This window comes from Mycteria americana, chromosome 2, assembly GCF_035582795.1.
Source record: "Mycteria americana isolate JAX WOST 10 ecotype Jacksonville Zoo and Gardens chromosome 2, USCA_MyAme_1.0, whole genome shotgun sequence".
Lineage (NCBI taxonomy): Eukaryota > Metazoa > Chordata > Aves > Ciconiiformes > Ciconiidae > Mycteria > Mycteria americana.
The window spans coordinates 20,067,050-20,093,882 of NC_134366.1; the positions used below are offsets into that span (position 1 = coordinate 20,067,050).

At 39.9% G+C, this 26,833-nt stretch overlaps 1 protein-coding gene across 15 annotated transcripts in view; it reads right to left on the reverse strand.

The window, feature by feature from the left end:
• Positions 1-26,833, reverse strand: part of KIAA1217 (KIAA1217 ortholog) — a 372,206-nt gene that overhangs the window by 98,402 nt on the left and 246,971 nt on the right. For 14 of the 15 annotated variants that reach the window (XM_075492659.1, XM_075492650.1, XM_075492651.1 and 11 more), the window contains one exon: positions 1,556-1,751. In XM_075492659.1, coding sequence (XP_075348774.1) covers positions 1,556-1,751 — 196 coding nt within the window. Of the gene's footprint in view, positions 1-1,555; positions 1,752-11,036; positions 11,059-26,833 lie in introns of those variants that run through there. The other variant, XM_075492661.1, reaches the window with a different exon arrangement.

Genomic DNA, 26,833 nt, shown 5'->3' on the forward strand with positions numbered 1-26,833 from the left:
AAAAAGCTTCCCGATAGCTGTTTATCAAGTCTCAGCTCACATCCGAACCAGAAGTTCAGAGCTGAGATACCCTACGTGGCCTGGGGTAGTTGCTGAATGCCAGCTGACACCCACGCGGTGAGGCTGGACTGAGAGTCACAGGGACCTGCAAAGGACCAGTCCACCTGACATCACATTGAAGCAAATACATGTTTTCCAGAAAATCTCAGGGTAAAGCAAGCCATTCTAAGGACACCCTAGCCAGCAGTGACATACAGGCAGAGATGAATCTTCTGCATGTATAGTAAAGATACATGTGCTACACACTTGCTCTTAAAAACACCTCTAAACCAAAAAGTCTTGTCCAGGTTGTAGTCTTCAAAATTTCTCCCCAAAAAGCCTGACATATTGGTGGCCTAACAGGCTTTGGGAGGGCGGCAATGCCACTCCATGAGCTGACATGGGCAGGGATCAGCCCCTTGTCCCCACCAGCCCCGCTGCTCTGCACTTGCCAGCTCTGGAGGTGGCAGGGACCGCTTCCAGCCCTGTTTTCTTCTCATTTGTTGTGTTTGTCAGATATCATAATACTCTTGACAGAAACTGTCTTAGATTGTCGAGGAATGAGTAAACCACCATGACAAGCTTACAAGCATGGTATGATTTACAGCCCAGTCTTCGGTTTATGTCACTGTATGCTGGGAGATGAGTCTACAGGAAAGCAGCATTTCAGTTTATTACCTCTGAGCAAAAACCTGCTTTCCTCAGCAATCCACATGCGAGTTAATGCCGCCTTCTCGCAGCAGTTTAACTGCCCTCTGGTGTCCTCCCTCAAAAAAACAGCCTTTACTCATACCATCCATCAACTCAGAGCAGTGTCTCCAGGACAAAATCCACTCTTATAAAAGGAGCTCTGGTTCACAGCTGGGCTTAATTCAACCCTGAGATATGGGAAGAACGCGGGAAGCAGAGTCGTCTACCTGCGCTAACATATCACCCGTGTCACCATGCAGATGGAAGGGCACTGCCCCAAAGTAAAGGGCATCTCAGCCCTTTAAAGTCAGCATATCCATTCAAATACTGGAAAGCTACTGCCACGCAAATACCAAGTCTTTTCACAAAGAGCTGGGTCTGTCAGGCAATAATATCTCTAGGTTTCTTCCAACTAGGTCTGGCTTTGAAGAGATGATAAAGTAAAACCCTTGTGTCTCCTCTCTGAAAATGAGGATGCAGTCTTGTACTAAGTTCACTGGCACACAGTGCGCAGGCTTGGGCAAAAAAGTATTTGCAATATTGGGTTTTAACCATTAGTCAGCATTTCATGTCAGGGTCTGCATCTTTCTCCTTGACTACCATGTTCCCAGCACACTTTCAGATCTTATGAAAGTTAATTTCACCGTTCCCCCAAGTTACCCAGTACCCCATACTGAGCTCATTTCCAAAGAACAACCTGACATTAAAAATAACGTGCTACCAAAGTCTTTATGTTTTTAACCCCAAACTATTTTAAAACTATTTTAAATGCACAAAGGGAAAACACAGGCTAAGAGCAGAGAGAAGGATTGAAGCAGGGTCTTACCCAGTGATCTTTCCTTCGTTTGGTTTGCTGACCGCACCACAGGAAGGCTTGCCCGTGTGCGGCTGCCCCTCGAAAAGGGGGTTGGAGAATCGCCCTCGGACATGGCCTCTAAGGAATCTGCAGACGCTTCAGAGAGGTGTTCTGTCTGGTCACCCAAAGTGGGCTGTGGGCTCTGGGACGGCTTTGGGCTTCTTGTCTGCAAAACAGAGCATTTTATTATTGGTCCACTGAAACTGGAATATGGGGGGAAAAAAAACAAAGAGAAGAAGGAAGAAGTGCAAACTTCTTCAAATACTGGTATGCTGAAGGTCACTTCTGTCTAGTTTACTTAAGAAAACAGTGTCCTTGGGTATTCTGCTGCAGTTTTTATGGTTGTACATCCACATTGCAAATTTTGTTGCTTACAAGGCCCTGAGGATAAGACACGTGCTGAGGAGATGTATGGTAATGCCATTCATTGCTGCTCAACCAACCAGTATAGCATAGGCATGTCCACACACACACACTCTTATGTTGAGAAGTCTACTAAGAAAAATCCTCTGACAAGAATTACTGTGATGTAGTTGTAAGCTATCAATCTCAGTATATTCTGCTGTGCCGTCTATGAAAGGTACAGGTTGTGCAGCAAGGCCAAAATAACCATCCAACATTTCGAGCTGAAATCACAATTATTTTGCTTTTTGTTGCATCGGCATAAATCAGAAATGTCTTCATTAACTGACCAAATTAAGTATGATTTTTACTGGGCAATCATATTAGTAAATTGAAAACACAGTATCTGGAAAAAGCTGGCTCTCTCGGGAGAGGAGAGAGATGGTTTCATTTATGCACTTCTACTGACTCTTCATTGTAAGATGTGCCTAATAAAAACACACTCAATGGGAGATACAACGTCCTGAACATTTTTTTGCTAACTGTAAGTGACATTGTAAGTGTTTTCTACAAAGAGGGGTTGCTTTAAGAAGTATACTCAATACTGTTTAGTGAAACTCCCTCAACCACATGTTACTATTACTTTGGAAGAATAATTTTCCAGTCTCTCAAGCAAACTCTATATCACAACAAACTAGAACAGACACTGTACAAGCAGAAATTCAAAGCAAAGCAAGCTTACTCTGTCCCAAAACCAGTATGTAAATACGAACTTTATGAAGACCTATAATCAGCACAGGCACAAGATGTTGTAAAACATACACACTTTCCTCTTCCCTATCATTTAAGGTCAGATGCTAGTACATTAAAAAAGCCCTGTATTAAAATCAACTTCAACTCTAGGTTTGAAGATGCTGTCAAGATCCAGAAGAGATTTTGCTTCTTTCTGCAAATCCAAGATGACTTATCTTGCTGACATGTGGTTCCTTCAGTGGTTTTTCAAGTGAAATGAGGTGAGCTCGTTTCAGCAATAGCATGCATCACATAATATTCCCTACGTGACCTTGAAAGTACAAAGAACTTTAACTTTTATTAGATTTTTCATTAGCTGGCTATAGAGGCCTGTTGTTGCCAAGTTGTGCAGTTGCTCACAAACTACAATAAATTAGAAATACCTAACAAGAAAGCTAAATCCTCCAGAACTTTTCACTTTTCAAATGCTAATATTAAAATATTAGGTATTATCCAATGTCCTGCAGTGAGATTGTTCAAGAGCATTGAATTTTTGCACGACTTAAAGCTAACAACATTTGTTCTCAGCAAACTAAAGTATGCTTTGAAGTGCCTCTGACATGGTCAGCACTAGTCTGCAGGTTGTAAATACAAGGACTTGTGCCTGAAAATTTACAGAGGTGACAAGTGACCTGCAAACACAGAGAAAGAATTTGATTAGTCAGTACTTCTTCATTCAACTTTCCAAAATGGCTTGGGAACCATCACTGCTGAAGTATTTTATTTACACAGGCATATTAGAGGAGTACTACCAAGCCAAGTCATTACAGCTTTGTAGTTCCTTGTACTGATTAATAACTTACCTGTATGTATCCATTAATAGGGAGCTAGAAGGCACATAATTCTCACTTTCTAGAAAACCGTAACTAAAACCAAAACAAGTTGAAAAAGAAAGCAACAAAATCAACCTGCAAAAGGTCTTTAACTTCAGAGTTTGTTGGGAAGGGGATTGCTTTTGTTTCTTTAAGAAAAAAATATTCTGATAATATGAATCAAGCTTATTTTGCTTTGCTTTTGCTTATTTTTGTTTCTCTTTCATTTGAACCCCCAGATGCCATTTGAGACATGCACTTGCATGTATATAGTTTATCGACACATATGAACAGGTGCGTATTTAAGCAGTAAGAGGATACTTCATTACCAGAAGCAATAGACACGGTTTCAGCTGTGCAGTTGCCCAGCGTGTCCTGTCAACGCGCAGATGGAGCCAGCTCAGCAATGCTGTGCTGCTTTGGCTCTCCCTGGGGCAATTCTTTAGGACCTAACAGACAGCACCTCAGATCCCCCTGGATGATAATCCCAGCATTACTGTGACTAAAAAAGACCCCTTTTGGCAGCCCTCATTCCTCAGCCCAAATACTGCAGCCCCAAGAGATGTACCAGAGCCTTCCGAAGCAAGGCAGAGGCACATCATGGATTCTGCTCAGACATGAAGCTTGAAAGGCTTCAAGCTATTTGTCATGCTCAACTCCTGTAAACATTACATTTCAGGAGTAATTCTGAATTTTAAACAGATTATAAAAAAATCCTCGAACACAGCAACAACAGTGGCTATTCAGGTAACTGAGAGATATGAGTGCATATTTGATAGGAAAGCATTTTCATTATTGGCAATGAGCACTAGGCTTGATGCTACTTAATAATCAAGGGGATTCCTAGGCAGCACTTCTTAGGAAAATCAGCCCATGAAGTGGGGAGAGGAGAAGCAACATTTATGGAGCCATAACCTACAAGGACTTGTAAAGATAGCTGAAGAAAGCAGGGCAGAAACCCTCATCATTATCTAACCATTGTAGTAATTATTCAGCGTGTTGATTCCAAGATCAAATGAGATAAATGAGATAGATGGCAAAAAATACTTAATAAATCGAACCATGTATATTTTGTCATACAATGTTCACTAACATATTTTAAAAATATTCCAAAGCTTAAAATAATATTTCAGGAAGTGTCCCTTCAAGTACTTTTCAGGAACTAGCACGCAGTGCAAGCATTTACAAAATAAATATTCACCATATCGCCCATGTTTTGGGACCCATCGGAACCCAACTAGAGTCGCAGTGTAAACTGCTGCTACTAGAGTCAGGAGGACACTGTAGCTGCATGTTGCATAAATCCATCGAAAGCAATGAGCGGGACGTCACTGTGCCTGGGTAGCTGCCTTTTTAATACATTTGCTAGCAAAGGGCAAAAAGCATAATACCTAACAGAGAAGAAAACTCAAGGCATGCCCACTAAGGAGCAGCACTATCCAAAATTAGGACATTTGTAAACAGATACTCCACACAGGCACACAAAACCAAGGAAACACCAGCATTTTCCTAGCCACACCTCTGGGATAAATGCCAGAAAACAGAAGAGGGCTCAGAAATAGGCAGCGGGTCTCCCTCTTCTCCCCTGTGCCAATACTAGTTAGGTTACAATTTCCTCAGTCAGCCACGGTCTTACCCCCCAGGTATATGTTAGAAGACATCCCCCTGCATGTTTCTTTGTGCAATAGACTTGACTTTTCAGCCAGCTGAGTAGAGCTGAACCTCCTTGAGGACTCTTCTCATTAAAGATCTTGCCCAGGCTAGTTCTGGGTAAGAAGCTCAGCAGAAAGCAAAGGCCAAAATAAGGATGAACAATTCTGGTGAAAACTTACTGTCCTGGTTTCAGTTGAGATAGAGTGGGGCTAAACCACGACACTTACATATAATACATAGTGCTTTGAGATTACTATTTTATTTAGGATATACTATTTTATTTACGAGGATATAGATCCCTGTAACCTTTTCAGGGTATATATTTAAGTATAACACATGAAGGTAGCAGTTACAGAAGATCCAGTATCTTCCAACTACTCTTGGGATTTGATCAAGAATTAAAACTGTGGTTAATCATGCCTCATGACTGATGTCTGTCTGTTAACAGCTTGTCCAAAGTATGCACTTTTAATATATCTACTTTAGTTCTTTCACTGACTCAGAAAAAAAACCACAAAAAAGTGCAAGGCTCTTTGAATGCAATAAAATTTCAAATAATTAGGAGTGAAATCAGAAGGTACCTGAAAAAGGAGAAGTGAAATACCACAGAGATGCCAACGTAATGAGCAGTCACAGGGCACCAGAGATGTTCTTCAAGTGACATGCATGCTTCTGCCTCTGGTCTTCTGCTCACGTTTGCCCCCACTAACCCTCTCACCCTTTTGTTCTCCCTGGTTTTATGGCTCTGCTCTTCATAACATCCTTCCATGCTCATTTCCAGTTATTTTCCATACTAATCTATATAACTGAAACCTTTTTTCCTTCTTTTCCTTTTTAAAAATCTCTCCTGCAAATTTGCTTCACACATTTTCACAGAAAAAAAAAGAACTAAGAAAAAAATCCCATGACCTGAAGAAGGATTTAATTTCATGTCTTGATCAATTCACACTTTTTATTTCCCATCTCCAGGAACTTCCCTAGCCTTTATCTTGACAGAAACTTATCTCTTCAGGAGAAGAAACTTATCATGCACATCTTCGAAGTTGCTAGCACTCCTGGCAGCGTACAAATGGTAAACAAAGACATCAAAAAAATAATACAGCACTAGTAAAATAACTCTTTCCAATCATGTGCTCTAAAGAACACACTTAGCATAGGCAAAAAAAAAAAAAAAACAAACCAAAGCGTTTGAGTATCTTCTTGACATTCCAAATAAAGAAGAAAAATGAAAATAAAAATGGAAACCTGCTTTTCTTCACCTTCAAGTAAAGTATTTGTCCTGTGACTTGTGCCGAAGATGGCTACTGGATATGTGACAGACTGCAAATATGCATATAAACATGCTGTGTTTAATGTATGATGAATTTATTAACTTTGAAATATTGTCACAGCCCATGAGCTCTTATTACCACAACAATAATATTTCTTCATCACATTTGTGTCAAATTGCCCAAATTATGGCTGTCTGAAGGAAGGATCTGCTTTTTCCAAAGATACAGAGTCTGTGGGGTCCCATATTATCACAACTACAGGGTTTTACTTGTCTGGACATGCTATTAGTGACATATTGCTGTTGGAGAGAAAGTGAATACTACCCACATGTTCTTATTTTTAAGCACTTACTGTAACAATGTTTTCCATAGCACTTTCTCAGAAAAGTTAAATGCTTATACATGTCTATATAAACTAAAGTTCATATTACATCTGTGCAATGGATGCATTTGGATACTCTGGATAACCCTAACCCTAACCCACTGGGGGAACTGGGGGTGGGGAGGTGATTCGGCAGCTGAATGCAACATAAAACCATCTTTCATGACAAGCTCACTTTTCTCTGTGTGTTATTTCACCTTTATGAGATGCAAAAATCTATGGCATGTTCCTTTCAGACACCATCAGTTGGAAACAGTACCATGCCAGGAGCGGGCACATGCCAGCATCCATGCTCTCAAGAGCTGAAGAGAGCAGGAGGGCAACTGCCCACTTGACACCGCGTAGACTCTGTAGGAGTTAGTTATGCTACTCCCTGATGCCTGCTCATGGGCTAGCAGATGTCTCTGGCTTTTATTTCTGTATTTCAAACACAAATGTTTCACCGTTTTCTGTTGAATCAATGACAACGAGTAACAAAGCCGGTCCTTGCTCACAAGCATTCTCAGTTTGGTGGTAATATTAATTTCTGTAGTATGAATGGCCAGAACTCTTTCCTCCTTGATAAGGAGAGAAGGAGAGACACAGTGCCTGAGCCATGGTTGCCCACCATCCCCAGCTCTGAACCAAGGTACCCCACTTGCCTGCAGCCTCCCTGACTTTGCGGCACGTTCTGCGTCAGATGCTGCCCGAGCTGCCCCTCGGCTGCGGTGCTACCGGCCTCCTCCCGCCGCCAGCGGTCCAGGGGAAAGCCTGAGTTCACCATACTCACCGCAGGAGGAAAGCAAGCAAAGCACAAATCACAGAGCCCTCCCCGGGCCGCCTGCAGTGTGGTAATTAAGCAAAGCAATGAATTCAGTGTATGTGAGCCTGAGGTACAGCCCCCGTGCAGATCTTTTCATGCTCTGAGGAAGGGAGGAAACAGACCCAGAAGAATTTTCCCAGCTAAGGTAAAAGAAAGCGTTCCCCTTCCCTCCCAGCGTGAAGGAGAAGGAGGGGAAGATAACTCAGCCAATGGCACCAGCTGCCACAGGAAGGTGCTGCATTAAAACCTGGTAATGCTCAGTCACAGCCACGCATTACCAGAGCCCATCGCTACGGCGGGGTCAGAATGCCATGTTGAGTGGTTATTTTACTCATTTCTATGAATTTATCTGAAGGCAAAACTCCTCTCTGCTTATGACAGGGTCTTTATCACCACTCTTCGTATTCACTGATGCTGACCCCAGTTTCTTTCACCTAGTGGAAAAAAACATGTATAATGACATGTCAGAATTTATCTGCCTTATTTTTAGGTTGGAATGATATTCAAATCATCCTAAAAATCTGCACATTTTCCCAGGAGCCTTGCTAGCTCCTGTTGGTGGCCAGCTGCATGCTCCCTGCTGTGGCAAGCCGCCAAAACCCATTTCTTTTAATCCTGAGTGCTGTGAATCACCAAGCAGGACATCCACAGGCTGCCGACTCCTGCTCGCCCTTCGCAGGACCACGGCTCGCTTTTCAGCAGGGTGATCCCCAGAGTTATCAGAGAAAGTTTTTCATGAAACTCTGTTACAAATGACTGACATGAAGCAACATTTTCAAACTTTGGTTCCTAACTGTAAGCACCTAGATAAATTGAAGCCTGTTCTTCAGGAAAGCTGTGTGTTTATAGTAAAGATATTCATTAGAAGCAATAAAAGCTGTAGGTGCTCAGCACTTAGGCTGCCAGACCTCTTATTCAGATAGTTAATTGGAGGAACTTGCATTTGAAAATGTTGCCCTAAGGAACTCAGCAGCCCGTCTAAGAGCAGCTTAATTGGTCCAGACAAGTCCAGACTGAAATATGCAACATGCTGTGGCATCTCTCTGGAATACATGAAATATCAGAAAAACCCAAGCCATCCACGTTAAAGTGTAAAAATATTTCTCATTATGTTTCTGTCCAAATCCAAGTTTTTCTCTTTCTACAAATGCCAGCCTGAGATTTTAGGGTAGAAATTTAAGTAAAACGATAGACAAAACTAATAGTCACCCATTGGTAATAAGCAAAAATCACACTGAATGAAAGAAATCTTTCATTTCAAAATAAAATCATATAACTCTCTGCTTTATTCTAATGCTTTGTGACATGAAGTATTTATTTATACGTGATAGCTAAATTTAAAAAGTGACTGATCACCTCACTATTTTTCCCCGCAAAGGCTTCTATGGCTCCATCAATTTTGCTCACAGAAAAATTTGTTCTTTCACAGTCTCTGTCTTATTCTTGCATCACAGCTTCAGTTTATTATTACTTTGTTTAAATGAGTTATCCATAAATTCCATCCTGGACATCAACATTTGTCTTAATTAAAATCTTATGGCAGTTTCAGTTGGAAGCTATTTCTCTTTTCCCTCCTAAAAACCCTACTGCGAAGTATTCATGAGCCAGCATGACCCCTTGTTCCATCCGGGAGATGGCTGCATTTCATCAGCAGTGGGTGAGGTAACTCCTACCTACACAATCCCCAAAACCGTCATGAGAACTCTGAAGATTAAAAGGGATGATTTAAACAAAAACTGTCATTATGCTGATTAAAAGGGAAATATCTTTACATGCTTAAAACCACATGCAAAAAGGGGGGGGGGGGGGGAGAATATATACCAGATGCCTAAATGTACCTAGGGGATAGTGTGTTCTGATTCAAGAAAATTATTATCTACCCACCCATCCCTGTTCTCCCACATATGTCCCTAAGGAAAATAGGAGGAGGGTCTGTTTTTGTGGTGTCTCTTTCTCAAAGCAAACATGATGCAGCAGTCCTGGAAAAACCTGTTTTTCTGTGTTTCTACAAGCTAAGAAGGAGTTCTTAATTAACATGCTATTTTAAAAATAACTGAAAAAAGAGCCACCAACACGAAGGCTGGCGAGCGGGAGCGAGGTCTTCGGGGCAGGGTGTGATCTGCCCTCCGTGTGGGCCCGGCCCCAGCAGCCGGTGGGTGCTGCCAGCCCCCAGCAAGAACAAACGCCCGGGAAAAGCAAGCGGGAGGCAGAGCTGCCTCCGGCAGCAGCACACCCACGCCGGCCACTTATTCGACCCTCTACTCATGGAAGTAAACGTGCGACGAAGCGCTTACCAGGGCTTGTTGCTCTGGCACCTGGGGAGACTTAGGGGGCTGCTGCAAGAGAGATGCTGTGGAAGAGAGGAGCTTCTCCTGCTCCTCTCTTCCAACTTGTCACCCTGCCCTTTCGCTTCTTTTTCCCTCCCTCGAGGCCATCTCCTTGGCAAGGAGGAAGAAGCCTTACTGCTCACCACACCTCTGCCTCTCCCACCCTTCCCTGTGGTCAGCATGTTTATTGGCCTATTTAAATCCTGTAAGTGGAAATTTGTTGGGAAGCAACAAATCAGGTGCAAATAAGCCGCTGTGCACTCTGCGTGCTCCAAGGCCTCATTCCTTGCTTGCAGCATGTGTTACCTTGGTGCTTTTGTGATTGTGCTTTTGACTGCGGTAGAAACCATGCAGAGGCACCTTTTACGTACCTATCTAAAAGGCATGTGCACATGCACTGCTGGGGGAGGGGGGGGAGTAACTGTAGTAGACATCCATTCTATATGGCATTACAAGCAATACAGAAATGGACGAGGAGCTCAATAGGAAGAAAGGTGAGATACAGGGGACTTCACAGGTGCACAGTGTACATATTTGCAAGTTGCAGCACTAAGCTTTTTTGCATGTCAAATACAAAAATATTTACTCCTGTGCCCACAGAGCTGTCCTTAACTTTGCAGCAAGACTTTTACCCCTTAAGCCAGTTCCAAGTATGTATAAATACATAAATAAAGTTAGAATTGGGACAGCTGGTAGGGATCACTTATTTATCTAGGACCTCCCACTGAATTTTGGTGGATTTCAAAGCATCTAAGACAAGAGTGTGGACTTCATGTCTATCATGCCATTAAAGGAAAAGTCAGAATTAAAAAATTGTCAAAAATTGTCATAAAAAATTGTCAAAGGATGAACATGCATCACACTCCTGTATGCAATTAATCTATATGAATGACAATTCACTGCTGTGAAATACAGAGGGGGAAAGCATGCAGATCCATATTTATTCAAGAACGCTAGTTGTGAAGCAAGACACACACAGTTAAAGGGTAACAAAGTCAATCCACAGCAGAGTGCAGAAAAAAGAAAGTACAGTACTAACTCTCTGAGAGGATTCAATTTTCATCAAGTACCTTTGAATGTCAAGTTCTGAATGAAGGGAGACCAACATGCACTGCAAAACCTGTGGATCAAAGAGAGAAAAGAAGGGGAGGGGGAGAGAGAATTGTTAACAGGAAAAGAAAAAGAAGAACAATAGAAATTAAAAGAGAACAACCTGTACATACTGAAAGTATACTGAGTAAAGGAAGAGAAGAGAAGAGAAGAGAAGAGAAGAGAAGAGAAGAGAAGAGAAGAGAAGAGAAGAGAAGAGAAGAGAAGAGAAGAGAAGAGAAGAGAAGAGGCACTGAAAAATAATGAAAGAAAGGCACACGTGCCAGGGAACAATATGCTCTATCAATACTTAATATGCAATATTCTCAGGACCCTTGCTGGACTCAGTTCGGATATGCTATACGTGGTGGTGTGTCAAAGAAAAGGAGAATGTTCTTCTAATATAAGAGTTAATGGCAGAGAGTTGAGTCACACCAATTCAAATACGTATCTAGCAACCATATCTGACAAGAAATGGAAAAATATGCATTCTTCCTAAGAAAAGATACAACACTTGGCTGGAGTTAGCAGCAGTCTACACTTCTGTGTTCGTTTCACACTTACTACAGAGACATGGAATCCTGCAAACAGAAATTAGAAATACCGTATTACTCTTGATTAACCACAACTTTAAAAGAATAAAAGATAAACTTTGGTATGATTAAAAAGTATTCTCCAATCACACATCTCTCTACTATTCTACATCTGATCTTAAAGCACACAGAATGTGAAAATGTGCTAAAAGGGGTTTAAGGGCCAAAAAAACCCAAACATTTTTTCCCTCCAACACATGAATGAGATGCAAATTGGAGAGGAAATTGCCTACTGCTGTTTGAGTCCTTATAGGTGGAGGTCCTATATTTTCCTTAATCTTCATTTGCCTGCAGGGTGGAGGTAGGGGTCAAAGAGATTTTGTGCTCTAAACAGCCTTCTCTGAGCAATTGATTCCTCCTTCAGTCAGAGTCAGGCTCCCACGACAACTGCTGCTGCCCCGTTCAGAGCACGCAGCTATTCATACCAGGCAAAGAAATGCAACTGCTTTGATAACAAGGACATCATTGTTAAAGAATCTTATTTAGCAAGTAATTCTAATGCCAACATCATAATTAAGACAGTAATTCAAAGCATCTCTTGCATTTTACAAACCCAGGGGATATGAGCATATGAGAGCTGATTCTGGGGACGAGATAAGCAACATACAAGTATGCTGTGATTTTTCATGTTTTTGTCAATTGGATACTTTGGAAGGGCAGTACCATTTTATTTAAAGAGAACAATAGATCATTTTTCTCCCTATGATAAATGCATCATTTAGAATTGTTCAAGTAAAATGTGATTTTTACAAATAAGCTATTTATGCAAACACAGTATGAATTAAATGTAGCCTGCTGGCAACAACTGGATAAATTCCAATTCCAAACCACAAAGAAAAAACAGTTGGTTGCTAATGTCTCAGTAATACTGAAACTGTATTAGGGTGTTTCATGTTTTTATAATGTCACCACCCCACACATGCGAACGTAAGAAGTTCTATTTGACCTTTAATTAAACTATTCTCTTGATTAAAAAGAAAAAAGTTATGGATTCTCTAAGGACTAAATCCCATCTCAATGCAAAATACATGAGACTTCCAAAGGAAAAATTCATGCTGCATGTTTGCTTGACATTCAGGCATCATTACACATCAAGACCACGCTTTGGAAGGGACATTACTCTGCACAATGGCAGCAGCATTAAAAGAGTGCAACAGTTGCCCTCCCTAAAGCCATTACATGGGATCAACTTGAGCTACTTAGTTTCCTCAAACGCTGTCACCTCATGGGGAACTACAACTGCGTCCCTTTTCTCTGGACTTTCCTACTCCCAAAGGAAGTGAAACATCAATTCTGACCTAAGGGTGGGCAAGGAAATGAGGATGCTTGATGAAACCAGCAACACTTCCCACCCTCAATGCAGGGAAAATGTTCCCTATATCCTTACCTCTCCCCCTCCCGTTATCATAACATGGTATTTATTCTCATTTTAAAGCAAGTAGACAGATGAGGATTTGCAGTTAAAATATAGTCCATCTAGATCCAGAAGTCTCTCCCTTCTCTTACGGGAGTTGATCTGAAATCATATGGATGTGATGCAGGATTAAGTGATAGCGTTCTCTGAATAAACACAGTCTGGCAGGAAAAAATGAACCACACACAAATACAGAACCACAACAGCAGCGCAGCAGCAGGCTTCACCGATTCCTGCATACGGTAGCACAAGGAGGCAAATGAGGCCTCCACAGTGTTATATAGCAGACTTCAGATCACCTAAAGAAGATCTAGACATGCCAATATGGGAGAAATATAATCAAGACCATTACTGCAGCCCACATAAAGACCTTATTATGAATGAAATTTGAAGACATTTGGGTCTGAATCCAAACCTGAAGCATGGCTTCCTTTGGAACTTTCCAAAATATTTCTTAACTTTCTATATTCCTTTCCAAACTCAACACCACACTGATGCCTTCATCAGCACTCTGATGACCTCAAGGGTATTTAAAGAGGGAAAACAATAATGATCTATTTCTTCCTTTCCTCCTAGATTGTAGGGGAATATTTTTTTTTTCCATCTGTGGGCACGCATGTGGATATATATAGTCCACAATGATGGGAAATGAATTCAAGGAGAGCTTTGCAATTTCCAAATGCAGCAAGGGCTGCAATCTCACCCGCCCCAGGGACAGGTTCCTGGGACAATCCCCCGTCTCCTGCTTCCCTTGCCAACTCTGTCATTGTTCCAGAGAGGTGAGGCATCAGAGCAAACACCCGGCATGAGGGGAGTAACAGGATGTTGGAGAAAATCCCACAGAAGATTAAAAAACCCTGGACTTGACTTACTAAGAAATAAAAGCTGTAGAGCACAGAACGCTCAACTAACGTGCTCTGAGCAACCTCTGCTGGCCAGCAGATAGGATCCCATGCCTCCTCCTAGATGGAGTTGTACAGAATCTGTGATTTCGTTCCCGTATATGAGAGTGCAGGTCCTTAGCTGGTTTGAATGAACATTACTTGTCCAGCTTGAACAACACAAGGACAACCTATAAAAGGTGGGCCTGTCTCAGTGAGCTGGAAGAATGACAGGGATTTCCACTGTCTGTCACCAAAGACCCTCAGAGCAGAGAGGCTCCTGGTGAAACTAGTGTTAAGTCTTCATGAGCTGTGAAAGTAAATACCCAGAACACAAGAGGTACTAATTCCTGTCCATGTTGGATTGGCACACAAAGAAACAGATTAATACAGGCATGTAGACATATAAAGGTAATATGGAGAAAATCAACAAAAGACCATAAGTAATTTCCTCTGGAAAAAAGTGGAAGATGTCGGAGGCTAAGGAGGAGAGTGGAAACCAAGGCTGTGACACGGCGTGCAGCTAATGGAACGGTTGCAGAGCCTCGCTGATGGCAAGTATGAGCAGGATGGGGTGTTACATGGAGAAAAACTAATTTCAGGAGCCAGTCTTTATTGTAATGAGAAAGGTACCAGAGGCAAAGGAAACAGCTGCTAAACATGTTGCTTTTGAACTTTAAACCTAAACGGAGCTAGTGGTGGCCCTGGAAAAAGGTGTAGAAAGCTAAGAGTCATAGGAGGAAAGCAAAGATGCCAGGAATGTGCTGAATGTCATCAAACAAAGTCATAAGAAAAGTCTGGCGAATACCACTTGTAAGGTAGTACCCAAAGGATTAACATGCAGTAACTTAGGGAGGACAAGGATTAATATCTTGGGGCTGACTGATTGTATTAGTTGTATTAGTCATTATCCCAGGGCCTTCAAAACAAGGGTGAATGAACTGTAAGTCTGCCTTGTGGGATCTGCTTGCTAAGCAGATCAAAGGAATGTATTCAGCATTTTAAGCAGGATCAGGCCTGTTGAACACTGAAATGCTAAGTCTCCAAAGGAAAATGCAGATGCTTGAGACACTTGTGTCGATGATTTAGTAGTAGACATCTGTCCCTCTGAGTCCGCCTGAAATAATGTCACAGAAGGGTGTTCGGAGCGCGATATGCTCCCACCACGGGAACGTAGCACTGCTGTTCTTGCTGGCAGTGATGATACAAGCCAAAGTGCCTTTTCACTGAGGTACCGGCAGTGCTGCCAAAGTGGAGAAATCGAGGAGCACATTAAGCTTTCCCCTTTTTTTCAGTCGTGTGACACACCCCTGATTTATGCTTCTGAAGGATTTCAAAAGGGAAGTCCTTACAAAGGCAGAATACATTAAACACGTTACATTTATCGTGGGTCACCGAGGAAGATGACACAGCTGCTGAGACAAGAAAAGGCTAAAATCAGAGAAATGCACAAGTACGGTGTGAAGCAAAGCTGGGTTAGCCAGGACATTATGATGCCAATTAGTGCTCCCTAGGTTTACAGTCTCTGGGTGAGATCCTGCAGAGACATGCAATCAGCCGATGCTGGAAGGAAATGATAATGAAAACACAAAGGGCTAAAGATGAGTATGTAGATGATGATATACGACTAAACAAGATGCTGACTCATAAGTCCTCTTAAACAGCTTGAAACTGAAGGAAGGAAATGAGGATCAACTGCCTATTTCCTGTGCACAATGGTTTTGTGGGGAGGATGCGAGAAAGTGGTATTTCTCAACAATGCTGGGATGGGAAAAAGTCAGGATGGTAACTCAGTTGCGTTCAGGCCAAAGAGGTTCTTCCAACAGAAATTTTAAGTGCACAAGTATCTGCCAAAGAAGGGAAAGGGTGAAGTCTTTTATCACATGAAAATACAGAGTCAGTGTACAGGATCAACTGCAAGAAATCTGCAAGACAGCATTTAAGCAACTGTGGAAAAAACCGAGATGGCCAATGACAAATTGTTCAAAAGGAAGCACAGAAACAAAAAGACCAGTGAAATGTAAACCAGGAATGCAGTCAGAGAGATGAGAACAAAGGAAGAGGTCTGCACAAAACATTAGGACTTCTTATGTTTCAGGATTTATGTTTTCCAGCACACTCTACCTCTACAGCATCCCTCAAATTGTATATGTTCTTTGGCTCCAACTCATTGAACATTACAGCTGAAAATGACACGTGTTAACTTGGCAAACTTTTTTTTTTAAATTTCCAAACAAAAAAAAAAAAAAAAAAAAGAGAAGGGTCTCCTCTTCATTGTTGTTTTTGTCTTTTTCTCAGTTTTTGTCAAAAAATTCCTAAAAACTTGTGTTTCATTTAATTTTAGTCACGATTAAAGCTAAGATAATATTTTATATAATTTCATATAATATTTAATAAACATTAAAATCAAACAACTAGAACTAGACAAATTTTAAAACATCTCAAGGGAATCCAGATCATATTCCAAATCATACTTTTTTAGAGATATAAAAGAATTACACCTTTAAAGTAAAAAATAGTCTGGTATTCAAGAGGTTCAGAAGTTCTCCAGGGTCACATAGCCTTCTCTCTTTTGCTGTCTCTCCACCCATGTGGAGATGCTATGTTGAAACTCCATATTTTTGCACTGTCTCAACAGAAATACAAAGTATTGTATCTATACTCCAGTTTATGTGTAATATCAAGGAAAAACATAATTTCTTGTTCACCTTCAATGACTTATAAGTTTAGGGGTTTTTAAGCAAGATCCTGCAGGGTATTGTAGTCTTGGTTCCGTCATGGATTTATGCTTAAAAGTATATAATTAAGCACATAATTAAGAATAATCATATAAGAAATACATGAGACTATTTTCATGAACAAAGTTAGGCATGAAATGATCATTTGGTTGTTCTTGGGCCCCAACACCTATAGTGGTGAGTGCTCCGCAGACTCTTCACTTCCCACATTTCACATAAAAGCAACCAAGAAAATAAATAAAAGAAATTATTCCTGTATTTATGATTTGTCTGTCCTCTGCTACAGTGTTTAAGTAGCACTGTGCAATGCAACATGCAAACCCAGACTGGTTGGTGCAGGCTGGAAAAAAAATGATGGTTGGGTCTAGTTTCTTTAAGGTAATCTGAACCTGATTTCAACCTGTGAATCTGAGCCTGTATCACTCTTCCATGATGCAAAATTCTGTATGTGAAAAGCCTACATTGTACAGACATGGAAAACTGAAAAAACATTGGCTGAAGATCTCAAAGTTGATTGCCCAATGAGGCGTATGAGTTTACAAGGAGGTATCTCACCGCACCTCCTACTAATTCTGGTAAGATTTGCAGGAACAGAGCAATTTTGAATTAGTGGTTCAATTAGGGGTTTTCAGCCACTGACGTAATATCTGAGATATCTGGCAGTTTAAATATGGATTCAGACACTAAACTTTACTAAGTTAAGTGGCAAGAATATTGTCTACCATTTTTCTGTATCTGTCCCACAGTTAGAAATTAGGACAATTAGACAAGCACAGTAACTTTGTTTCCAGTAGTCTGTCTCTCCTAATATTCATTCCCTTCCTCACATCATTATCATCTCTTCTTGGAATCACAATATATTGCTGAAGACAAACAACAAAAAACTATTATGAATCTTTATAAAAGGAATAAAGAAACAATGATCACCTAAGAAGGAAAAGATTTTCAGGAGCTGTCTCCAGTATTTTGAAAAGTAAGTAAGAATAAAAGAGAAAATATGATGTTTAAAGAATATAGCTATTCCTCTCTCTCATTTTTCTGTGGTATTTTTCTCCCAACTTTATTTAAACAACTGGCTGACCTGGTTATTCATACAATAACCATCACTGAAAAGCACAGTATGGTGTATGCAATGACAACTGATGGTCTACTGAGAACAACATCCTCTGAAATGCAGAAAAATGCATGGCCTTGCCATCTTCCATTGCTCAAATTTAACTGTAATGTTTCTTCTATACGTTCTTTCTTTTAGACTTCATTTTGGCCTCCACTATTGATTACCTGTATTTCTATTTTCAACCTATCTTCTAGGCTGTGATCAGCTCATCCAATTAAACCTTATAAAAGCTACTTAAAGGGATCAAAATCTGGATTATTTCCTATTCAAAATGATAAGGTTACAGGAGTTGCTCCCACTGCCCCCCCCCCCCCCCCCAAAAAAAATATGGTAATTACTCAGAAGACAGCATAAACAGAAATGTGGCTGTACACACATTTTGTTCCACTTTTCTGCTGTGTTCCTCCATAAGACAAAACATTAATGGACAGGTTTTCTAACAACTTAAACCCCACAACTCCAAATGATGGGAACTGCAGATCTCTGCTAAGAATGACCATTTTAACTACTGCCCTAGACAACTTTAGGGAAGAGCTCGTGCAGTATAGTACCTGCCTATGTCAGGGTGCCAGGGGACTGCACCCAGCAGCCTGCTTTTGTGCTCAGCTCTTATGGAAAGCCATAAACTACTTCATTTATGTGCTTCAATAGGCCTAATTTCTTTTAAGAAAATAGGTTGTAGAGCAGAAACAATTTAGAGAACATGCATCAAGGGTAATCTGGGGAAGACAAATCAATGCAGAACCGTACTGGCAACCTTATTCCTTGGCGAGTGTTCTCTTACCAATTATTTCTTGATATACTAAAGTGTTCCTAGAAACCTTTCATTAATCAGAATTCCCTTGACCACAGAGAAATGGGTGAATAAATTTTGCTATGTTCACTTTAAACTGTACACAGCTGTAATCTTCCAAAGGTACTCTAATTCTCTCCTCCCAAAAAATCCAGTATCTTAAAAAAAAAAAAAAAAAAAGTCCAAAATTCTTGTTTAAGTAGGCCCGCAAAGATGTCCAATCATAGCTTCCTATGGTCCGAGAGTTATCAAGCTTTGGTTCCCACTTCAGTCCTTACAAAACCACTTTTCCTGTCCTTGGCCTACCATATACAACAGAATTCACAATACCTATCTACCTTACAAGGCTTCTGCAATAACCAACCCATGAACAGTTTCCAGCACACTGCAGGGAAAACTGCTATAGTTTTATAGAAAACTGCACATTTATACACCACATTAAGTTTGCCCTTAACCTCTTGTAAGGATCACAAAGACTCAGCACAGTAGTGAGGTTTTGTTAACCAGTCTCCTAGATTTTCTCTTAGAACATCTAAAACTTTGAACTACAACATCAAACACAAAAAGCCTATCTGTCTTATTATTAACTGAATTTATTACCTTCCACACTTTCTTAAACACATACCTGTCATCTACACAATTACAAGAGAGATATGAGCTCAGAAATGCCTTTTGTGCAGCATATACCAGCTTACGCTTGAATAGTATATAGAGTAATTAGAGTGGAATCCAGCTGAATAAGTCAGTCTTATTATCTCATAATATCAGTTATCTTATATTAGTGAGATAAATATTAAGTATATATAATGCCATACACAAACAGTGAGATTCTGCAACGTCCTGAGTGAATCCTGGGTTTGATACAATCAGATATCACTGCTATGATACTAGGGGCTAATTAACACCAGCCAACATTACCGTATGGAAAATTATCTCAACATCACTATTGCAAAACAACACTGTAAGTTTTCATTGATAAGGAAATTTAAATATTAATTTCAAATTCAGATTTTTAATATATATATATTAAAATAGTATATATTGTTCAAATGTCCTTATTGCAATATGGTTTATTACATATTGCAAAACCTGCTTCTTAAGATTATCTATTCACATTTAAGGGATACAATGAAAAACCAATAATAAACAAACCATAATGTCAGCTCATTCATCAGAAATGTCAGTTCAAATATATTCCATTTGGAAACAATAGACGGATGCTACTGGCTTTACAAGCCTTACAGAGCAGGGAATAGAGCTAGAGTTGGATTTCAAGGGTTGATGTCATCATTGTTCACAAGCCAACACAGGGCTTTAAAACTGAAAAGAATCTACAGCATATAAAATGGTTTCCAACTTGTAAGGGGTCCAGGCCCTGCGCCAGTGGATAATAATTTGCTATACAGCTTAGGGTTTTTCAGAGGAGAAAATGGGGGAGGGGATGTAACACATTCATGCAGAAAGGAATGTGCAATTCCATATTCTTATGTGCTACAAAGGGAGATGGCTTTCTAAAATCTTGCTTCCTTGTATCGTACACGTCCTCTCTTCAAATACTTAAACATTTCCCACATTGGGATCCTTACTTTTTAACATCTTTGTTCATCAAAAAGCTTTCTTTATAGTTACAGCACTAGCACCTCTTATAAATGACAAAGTATCAAAAATTAAGAGAAAGCAAGCCTAATATGAGCCTATATTTTCTGGATATCACAGGGAGATGCAATGAAAAGAGTATGTACATTTGAATTTTCTCTTTGCTGATTTACTTTTCTTTTAACACATATGCATTAGTATTCTTAGAACTGCTGAAAACTTACCAAATCAAAGGTTAAAACTTTGAAATTAAGTAACCTTTAGTAGACAAAAGCAGATGAGCAGTACATAGTTTTTTCTGCTCTTGAGTGAACATTCAATGACCTTATATTCCTCAGTGCTTCCCCTCCCCTAAATTCAGGAAAAGACAATGTTATCTGTTCAAACACAAAAGATATACACAAATATTTGAAAAAGCTGTGTGTCAGTCTTTTCTAACTACACGGCACAGTCTTCACTAGCCAGTAAATACTGTAGCCAGAACGTAACGTAGGTTTGTACTTGAGCATGATCCGTTTGCCTGGTTACTGAAACTGTGAGCACACATGTCTCGTGATTTGGAGGTATGCATACAAAAGGAATCCTGCCTCTGCAGAAGCTCATGGAATGTGTTTTGCTACAGGCATTAAAAGAGGGCTAGGATTTCATCCCTACAGTGTTACTCTCTTTCAGTGTCTCTAAGCCTTAAAAATGCATCTGAAAGATTCAAAGTGAAGAATAAATGGATTCTAACATATTGTTCTTTCAGGAATTTTCCGAGAATAATTCACTTTCCAACAGGTGATTCTGTAGGAAATTACTTATAAAGCCAAACATACTGGCAGTGGTCCTTTTTATATGTATCTGAACATGGGTGAAGGTGCCTAACCCTGTAAAAATAAATGTGTTGATAGAATCTGCAGACATTCTATGGTAGTTTCTGCCTGCTCTGTCTTGGTGTTATCTTGCAAACCAGAAACTAATTCCTATTTTGGCCATGGAGCAATACTTACATTCTTTTTTTGATCTTTGTTCCTCATAATTCATTTGCCTATTTTCATTGGATAGAAATACATCTTTATTCTCCAAACAGCAGTGAAACGCATATTCTCTATTTCCAAACATCAAGACCTCTGATGTAACTGTTAGTAAGGAAAATTCTGTGCCTAGTAGGTTACAGCATCTAAGCGTGCATTGTAGAGATGCATTTTTTCCCTTCAGTGTCCTCAAAAGATTATCTTCTTGCTTGCAACTTGCCTCAATTCTGACTCTGAGAGAGATTATGACCCTGAGATATAGTCAGCAGTGCTATACTACTCAACATGCTGTTCACAATATAAAGTGATGACACAGTCGTAGTTGGTCTCAGGAATGATCTCCAGGTTGACTAGCTAGAAAACATAGCTCTTATTCCCTTCCACACAAAAGGGAGATGCAAAGATGGTTTATGTTGCCGATAATACGTGTATGGCAAATATTCCATACTATAGGATCTTTCAGCAGACTGCTGCAGAAGAGAGACTGAGGAACTCTTTTTTTTTTTCCTTTATTTTTTCTTTTTTTTTTAAATCCTGAAGGTTCTGAGCAAACGTAATTCAAAACTGAAGAGATACTCTGATCTGAGTAACTCGAGAGGGAATACTAAATTCTTATGAAGACATGAAAATATTCCAGACTTCTGTTCACATTGACTGCATTACCCTAATATCCTTTTAACCCTCTTAAACGAGTTCCCATCATCAGTCATTTTCTCTAGTTATTGAAATTCCCAGAAGCATCGTTATTTCTCTATTTCTAAAAATCAAATAGAAAACCCAATCTGACAATGAAGGTGGATTAAGGAGAATTCTGTGAAAGCAGATGTTAAAGGGAGTTCACTGAAGGTTAGGTAGTGTAAGAAAGCCAAGTGTAAAAAAAAATAACCTAGCAGATGATCACATTGGCTCTGACATGCATTGACTGAGCTTTCAGTTCTGCTTATCTCAGGAACTGAATAGATGGCTAGTAATTTTGATAGTACCCAGTAAGGCAAAGGCATAAGTTGTACAACACTTCTGAAAGAAATAAATTTATGTTTCATTTTTCTGAAGGAACACTGAATTCTAAAAAGAAATAATCATTTGATTATTTCAGAAGCTATTAATAAATAATCTTATGCCATATATCTTTCTGCCAGAGTTCTAACAGGAGAAGAAAGCAGGGCATAGCAAAAGGACCCAGTAGCAGCAATACCTAGCTGGCTCTTCTGATTCACCGGTGTAAATCAAGAAATTTATGATTCCACAGACCCCTTTGGGATGTGAACTGAGGGACTGTGTTGATTTTATAAACAATGGTTTAGATTCCTTCCTAATATCTATCACCTTTTTATAAATTCCATTTAAGTCTGTCCATCCAGAAAATTGAAAGCTTTTAGGAAAATTCTCATGGAGGAATTTTAGGTTCTAAATGGTAATAATTGTTAGGACATAATTTGCTAAATATCAGAACTCAAAGGTGTGAAGTCTAAATGCATGTGGCCACTTGTTGGTAGGACACAGAGCTAATTCAGTATCAGATTATATGATTTATAAATGAATGGTTTAAAACTCTACAAAAATTGTTTTTTCATTAAAAAGATAGACCTATCTTTAGGAAAGGTTTGACTGATAAGCGCAGATAGAGCTCCCCAGCAGTATTGCTTACATGGAAGATTACAAAGATAACTTCTGTGTAGAAGGAAAACTGAAATTGTTCTACCAAGAGGAATGAGAGAAAGGCAGACAGTTGAATAATATGGAGAAAAAAAATGTAAGTGAAGAACATCCAGAAAAGTATGTTTCTAAATTAGCTTGATATTCTTCTTTTTTCTTGCCTGAAAAGCAAATGAAAATGAAAAAAATATGTTTGTGTGGCCTAAGAGTACAAAAAACCACAGATGTCTTTAAAAGCATTTTGTAGACAATGCTAATTTGGAAAGACACTCTCCCATCATGAACCCTTTCAATCTAGTTAACAGAGCCTGCATGTCCTGTTTACACGAAATACTTAATGGAAACTTGCAACAAAAACTGTTCTGAAAGTGGGCAACTCTCTCTTTATGCTTTAGTAAATACTAGACAAATAACGATAATGCATGGCCTAGAATGAATCCTTATTAGATAGCATTTAAAATGGAGGGGGAAACAAAACAGTACTTACCCTTTGAAAACTTTCTTCTGAGGATCTACGATAGATACCAGCTTATTGAAGTCTGCAACAGCAGCTACAGTATTTATTGTGCGAGGACTGAGAAAGGTGTGTTAACAATGTGGTCCAAGTAACAGGTAAAACAGTTTGCAAACTGCTGTTACTTTGTCAAATGTATACCCCAAGCAAGAAAAACAAACAAACAAACAAAAAACCCCTACCAAACGTTAACCTTCATAAGGTGAACGAACCGCTTTTCAGACGAGCTCTCAAACTCCGGACCACACACTGATAGATGGGATACGCCTGATTTCAGCTGCCGGCATGACAAAGGCAAGTAGCTCTCAGCCACTTTGAGCACCCTCAGCTCCTTGAAGCCAAGGCCATAAAAGCCATGTTATGGCTCAGATAAGTTAAGGTGGCTACAGAGCTCTACTCAATTGCCCCACACTGGGCAGTTTGAAGGAGGCTATGACCAGTGGGGGTACACAGCTCCAGCCATACACCCTTCACCTGCCGGCTGTCACCTATAGAGCTGCATATGTTTAAATCTATAGGCAAACCTCCAAGCAGCAATTTTTGCTAGCTCTCAAGCTACTTGATTCATGTTGGTGCACTGCAGATCACCAAGAGAAACAAGGACCCCTGGCCTACAGCACAGCAGCTCTTCCAGTCATGGCCCTTGTGATGGCATCTCCTCAATTGCACTTGCAGGCACTGCTTGCATCAAATGTTGCAATTGCGTATATGGCAAAACACTATATGGCAATATATGGAATAGATTTAGCTTCATTTCATTCACATGCAAGAAGAAAAGTCAGTCACATGTGAAGAGCCAGGTCTCTCTTTCTCTAGACTGCCACAAACCATCCATGGGCCATAGCTAAGAAGATCTGACAGACCATACCTAGCCTTCACATATGCCTTATGAATCATCTGGTATTTCCTGAGTGTTTTTAATATTTGCCCTTTTGGCTAAAAGGAATTATAAAGTAGTATTTTAAAAGTGCAATCACAACATATTATAGCACTTCAGAAATTCTTCTAAGTATCTGCTCTTTTTGGGTAAGATAAAGTGCCTCTCTTCCATAGTCAAAACTGATGGCAACACAAAGAAGGGAAAACCAGTAACTGAGTAAACTTAAAAATCTTTATCGTGGGTATGGAATAGTGGGATCAGGGAGGGCAACTCCTCCTTTGGGCAGCATAATTTGCAAAGACTATTTGCTTTGCCAGAAGGGGGTCTTCCACTTCTTTATCATGGGAAATGAAATAGCAATAAAAGTAAACTGATAAAGACCTGCAGAAAATGCTATGCAAATTGCTGCAAGTACAGTCACAACCTACCACCTCAAAGTGCTGCATTCCTAATGCCTGAATCTGCTATTTCACAACATCCTGTATTAACAGCAAAACACATTTCCAAATTGTATCTCTCCATTTTGTGTGTATTCTTTCCAGACCAGGCTTAACTCATTAGAGCTAAGAAAATGCCCAGAGGCAATTTAGATTTCCTCTGTCTATTGGAAAAATAGAAGCCTCACAAGAAACCTTTTATCAGTGTGCTGTTTGGAAAAAAAGCTAGGAGGCACATGGGATAAAATCCTTCTAGACCTCCTTACAGTTGAAAATTGGCCAATTCAAAGAATAATTTCCAAAGCAACAGACCATGCTTCATCTCTTTTCCAATTACTGTTTTCTGGTTAATAAATATGACCTCCCTAGCAAGTACTATAGCTTTCTTAAGGCACTGTAGTTTCAAAAAAATGGAATTTTAGTAAACTTACTGGCAAAAGAAACACATTTCAGTATTAAAGTATAAAATGTTTGCCAACTATGTTTTAGGCTATTGTTCCTCTTCCTGATTTTCTTATGTTAACTGGAGTGGTTCAGAAAAGCACACAAACATGCTTGCTGCAAAGTACACGTTTTGCTGGAAGGAAGAAGTCAGCTATTCATATGGTTGAATTCAGTGGCACAGAGCTGATGTAAAATCTAAAGCACTAATGTTGTATTTCTATAAACTGCAAACAAAAGCTTGGAACTCTGAAAATAAGTAGCTTCAACAGTCTGGCTTCTAAAACAAGAGTCACCAAAATGGTGTTAACTATCAATTATTAGTGTGATGCCATGGGGAATGAAAGAAATAATGTGGACTATTACTAGCTTTTACTTTGAATTTTCAGTGGCTGTTTTGTTTCTGACAAAGAGGTCTTACACTAATATACCTTAATTTACTTGCTAAATAAAGCATGTAGATCCCATCATACTATTTAGGCTTCAGCTGTAACTGCTTGCCTTATCCAGGACTAAACAAGACAGGCCCAATCTGCCAATAAATACTCAGATCTTAGAAAAAAACCAACTGCTTACTATTTACTAAACCAGAGACTAGGTAGTACAACAATGTAGATGAACTCAAACAGAGACATGTTTTGGCTCTCAAATATTATCAAGCAGTCAAATTCTGCTAGCCTAACTCACGTTGAGCAGTGACTAATCCTGCAGTAAATCTCTCTGAATTTCTAGCATTGAAAATAAACAAACAAAAATAAAGTCAGAGTGCTCACAAGAAACGATCCAACTACTTTCAAGTAGGTGGAGGCGCAGCTGGCGGTGTCAGATGTTTAGGGGATTTCTCCTGTATATTTTGTCTTCACAGTTTTATATCTATATTTTCATCATTCATTATTACCTTCATACTCCTCCCTGTATTTTCTTCCACTGGTGATTCTTAGGGCCATGCCCTCCCCCTATAATACTGTCAAGACACGCAAAGTAAAAATGTCCCATGCATCTGGTGGCTGGCCATCCCATAGACCACTGTGATGCAGGAAGAGGCTTGCCACAGAAGGTAGCTCACTGGCACCTGGCATATGGAAGTGACCTTAATTTTCAAAGTGAATTGCTATTTTCTCTAAGGATTCACCTTTGCTGGTAAACGATGCCCCCAGACCAGCTTTCGCACTGAGAATATTCAATATCCAATGTTCAATGCTTTGCAACACTCAGTTACCACTCTGACGGTACCTGGCGTACCATAGGACCATAGGCATCTGGGGAGGGAGATGCCCTTAAAAACTTTATGCCCAGTGCTGAATGTGCATGGGGCCACATATAGCAGTTATACAGGAAGCAGTGGCAAGCTCTGCCCGGCAAGCTCTACCAGACGTATTTGTGAGGAGGCCCCCTGATCTGTAAAAATTCCAAAAGATGAAGCAGCTACAGCACACTCTGTTAATAATATTGCTGAAGTACTTCAGATCTTTAGCACGGCTGAATTACTCTGCACTGTGTCCCTCAAATGGTCTGAAACCTTCCATGTTTATACAAAACCAGATACCCCTTCGGGCAAAGAGCACTCCACTTTTCAAAGCAAAGTCAAATACCAAAAAATTATTCATTTGGAACCACAGTGAAAGTTCAGGCATGTTACTAAGCAGATTTCACTGAAGGCTCTAATGATCTAATCAGGATGACTTAATTGCATTTGGCTTTG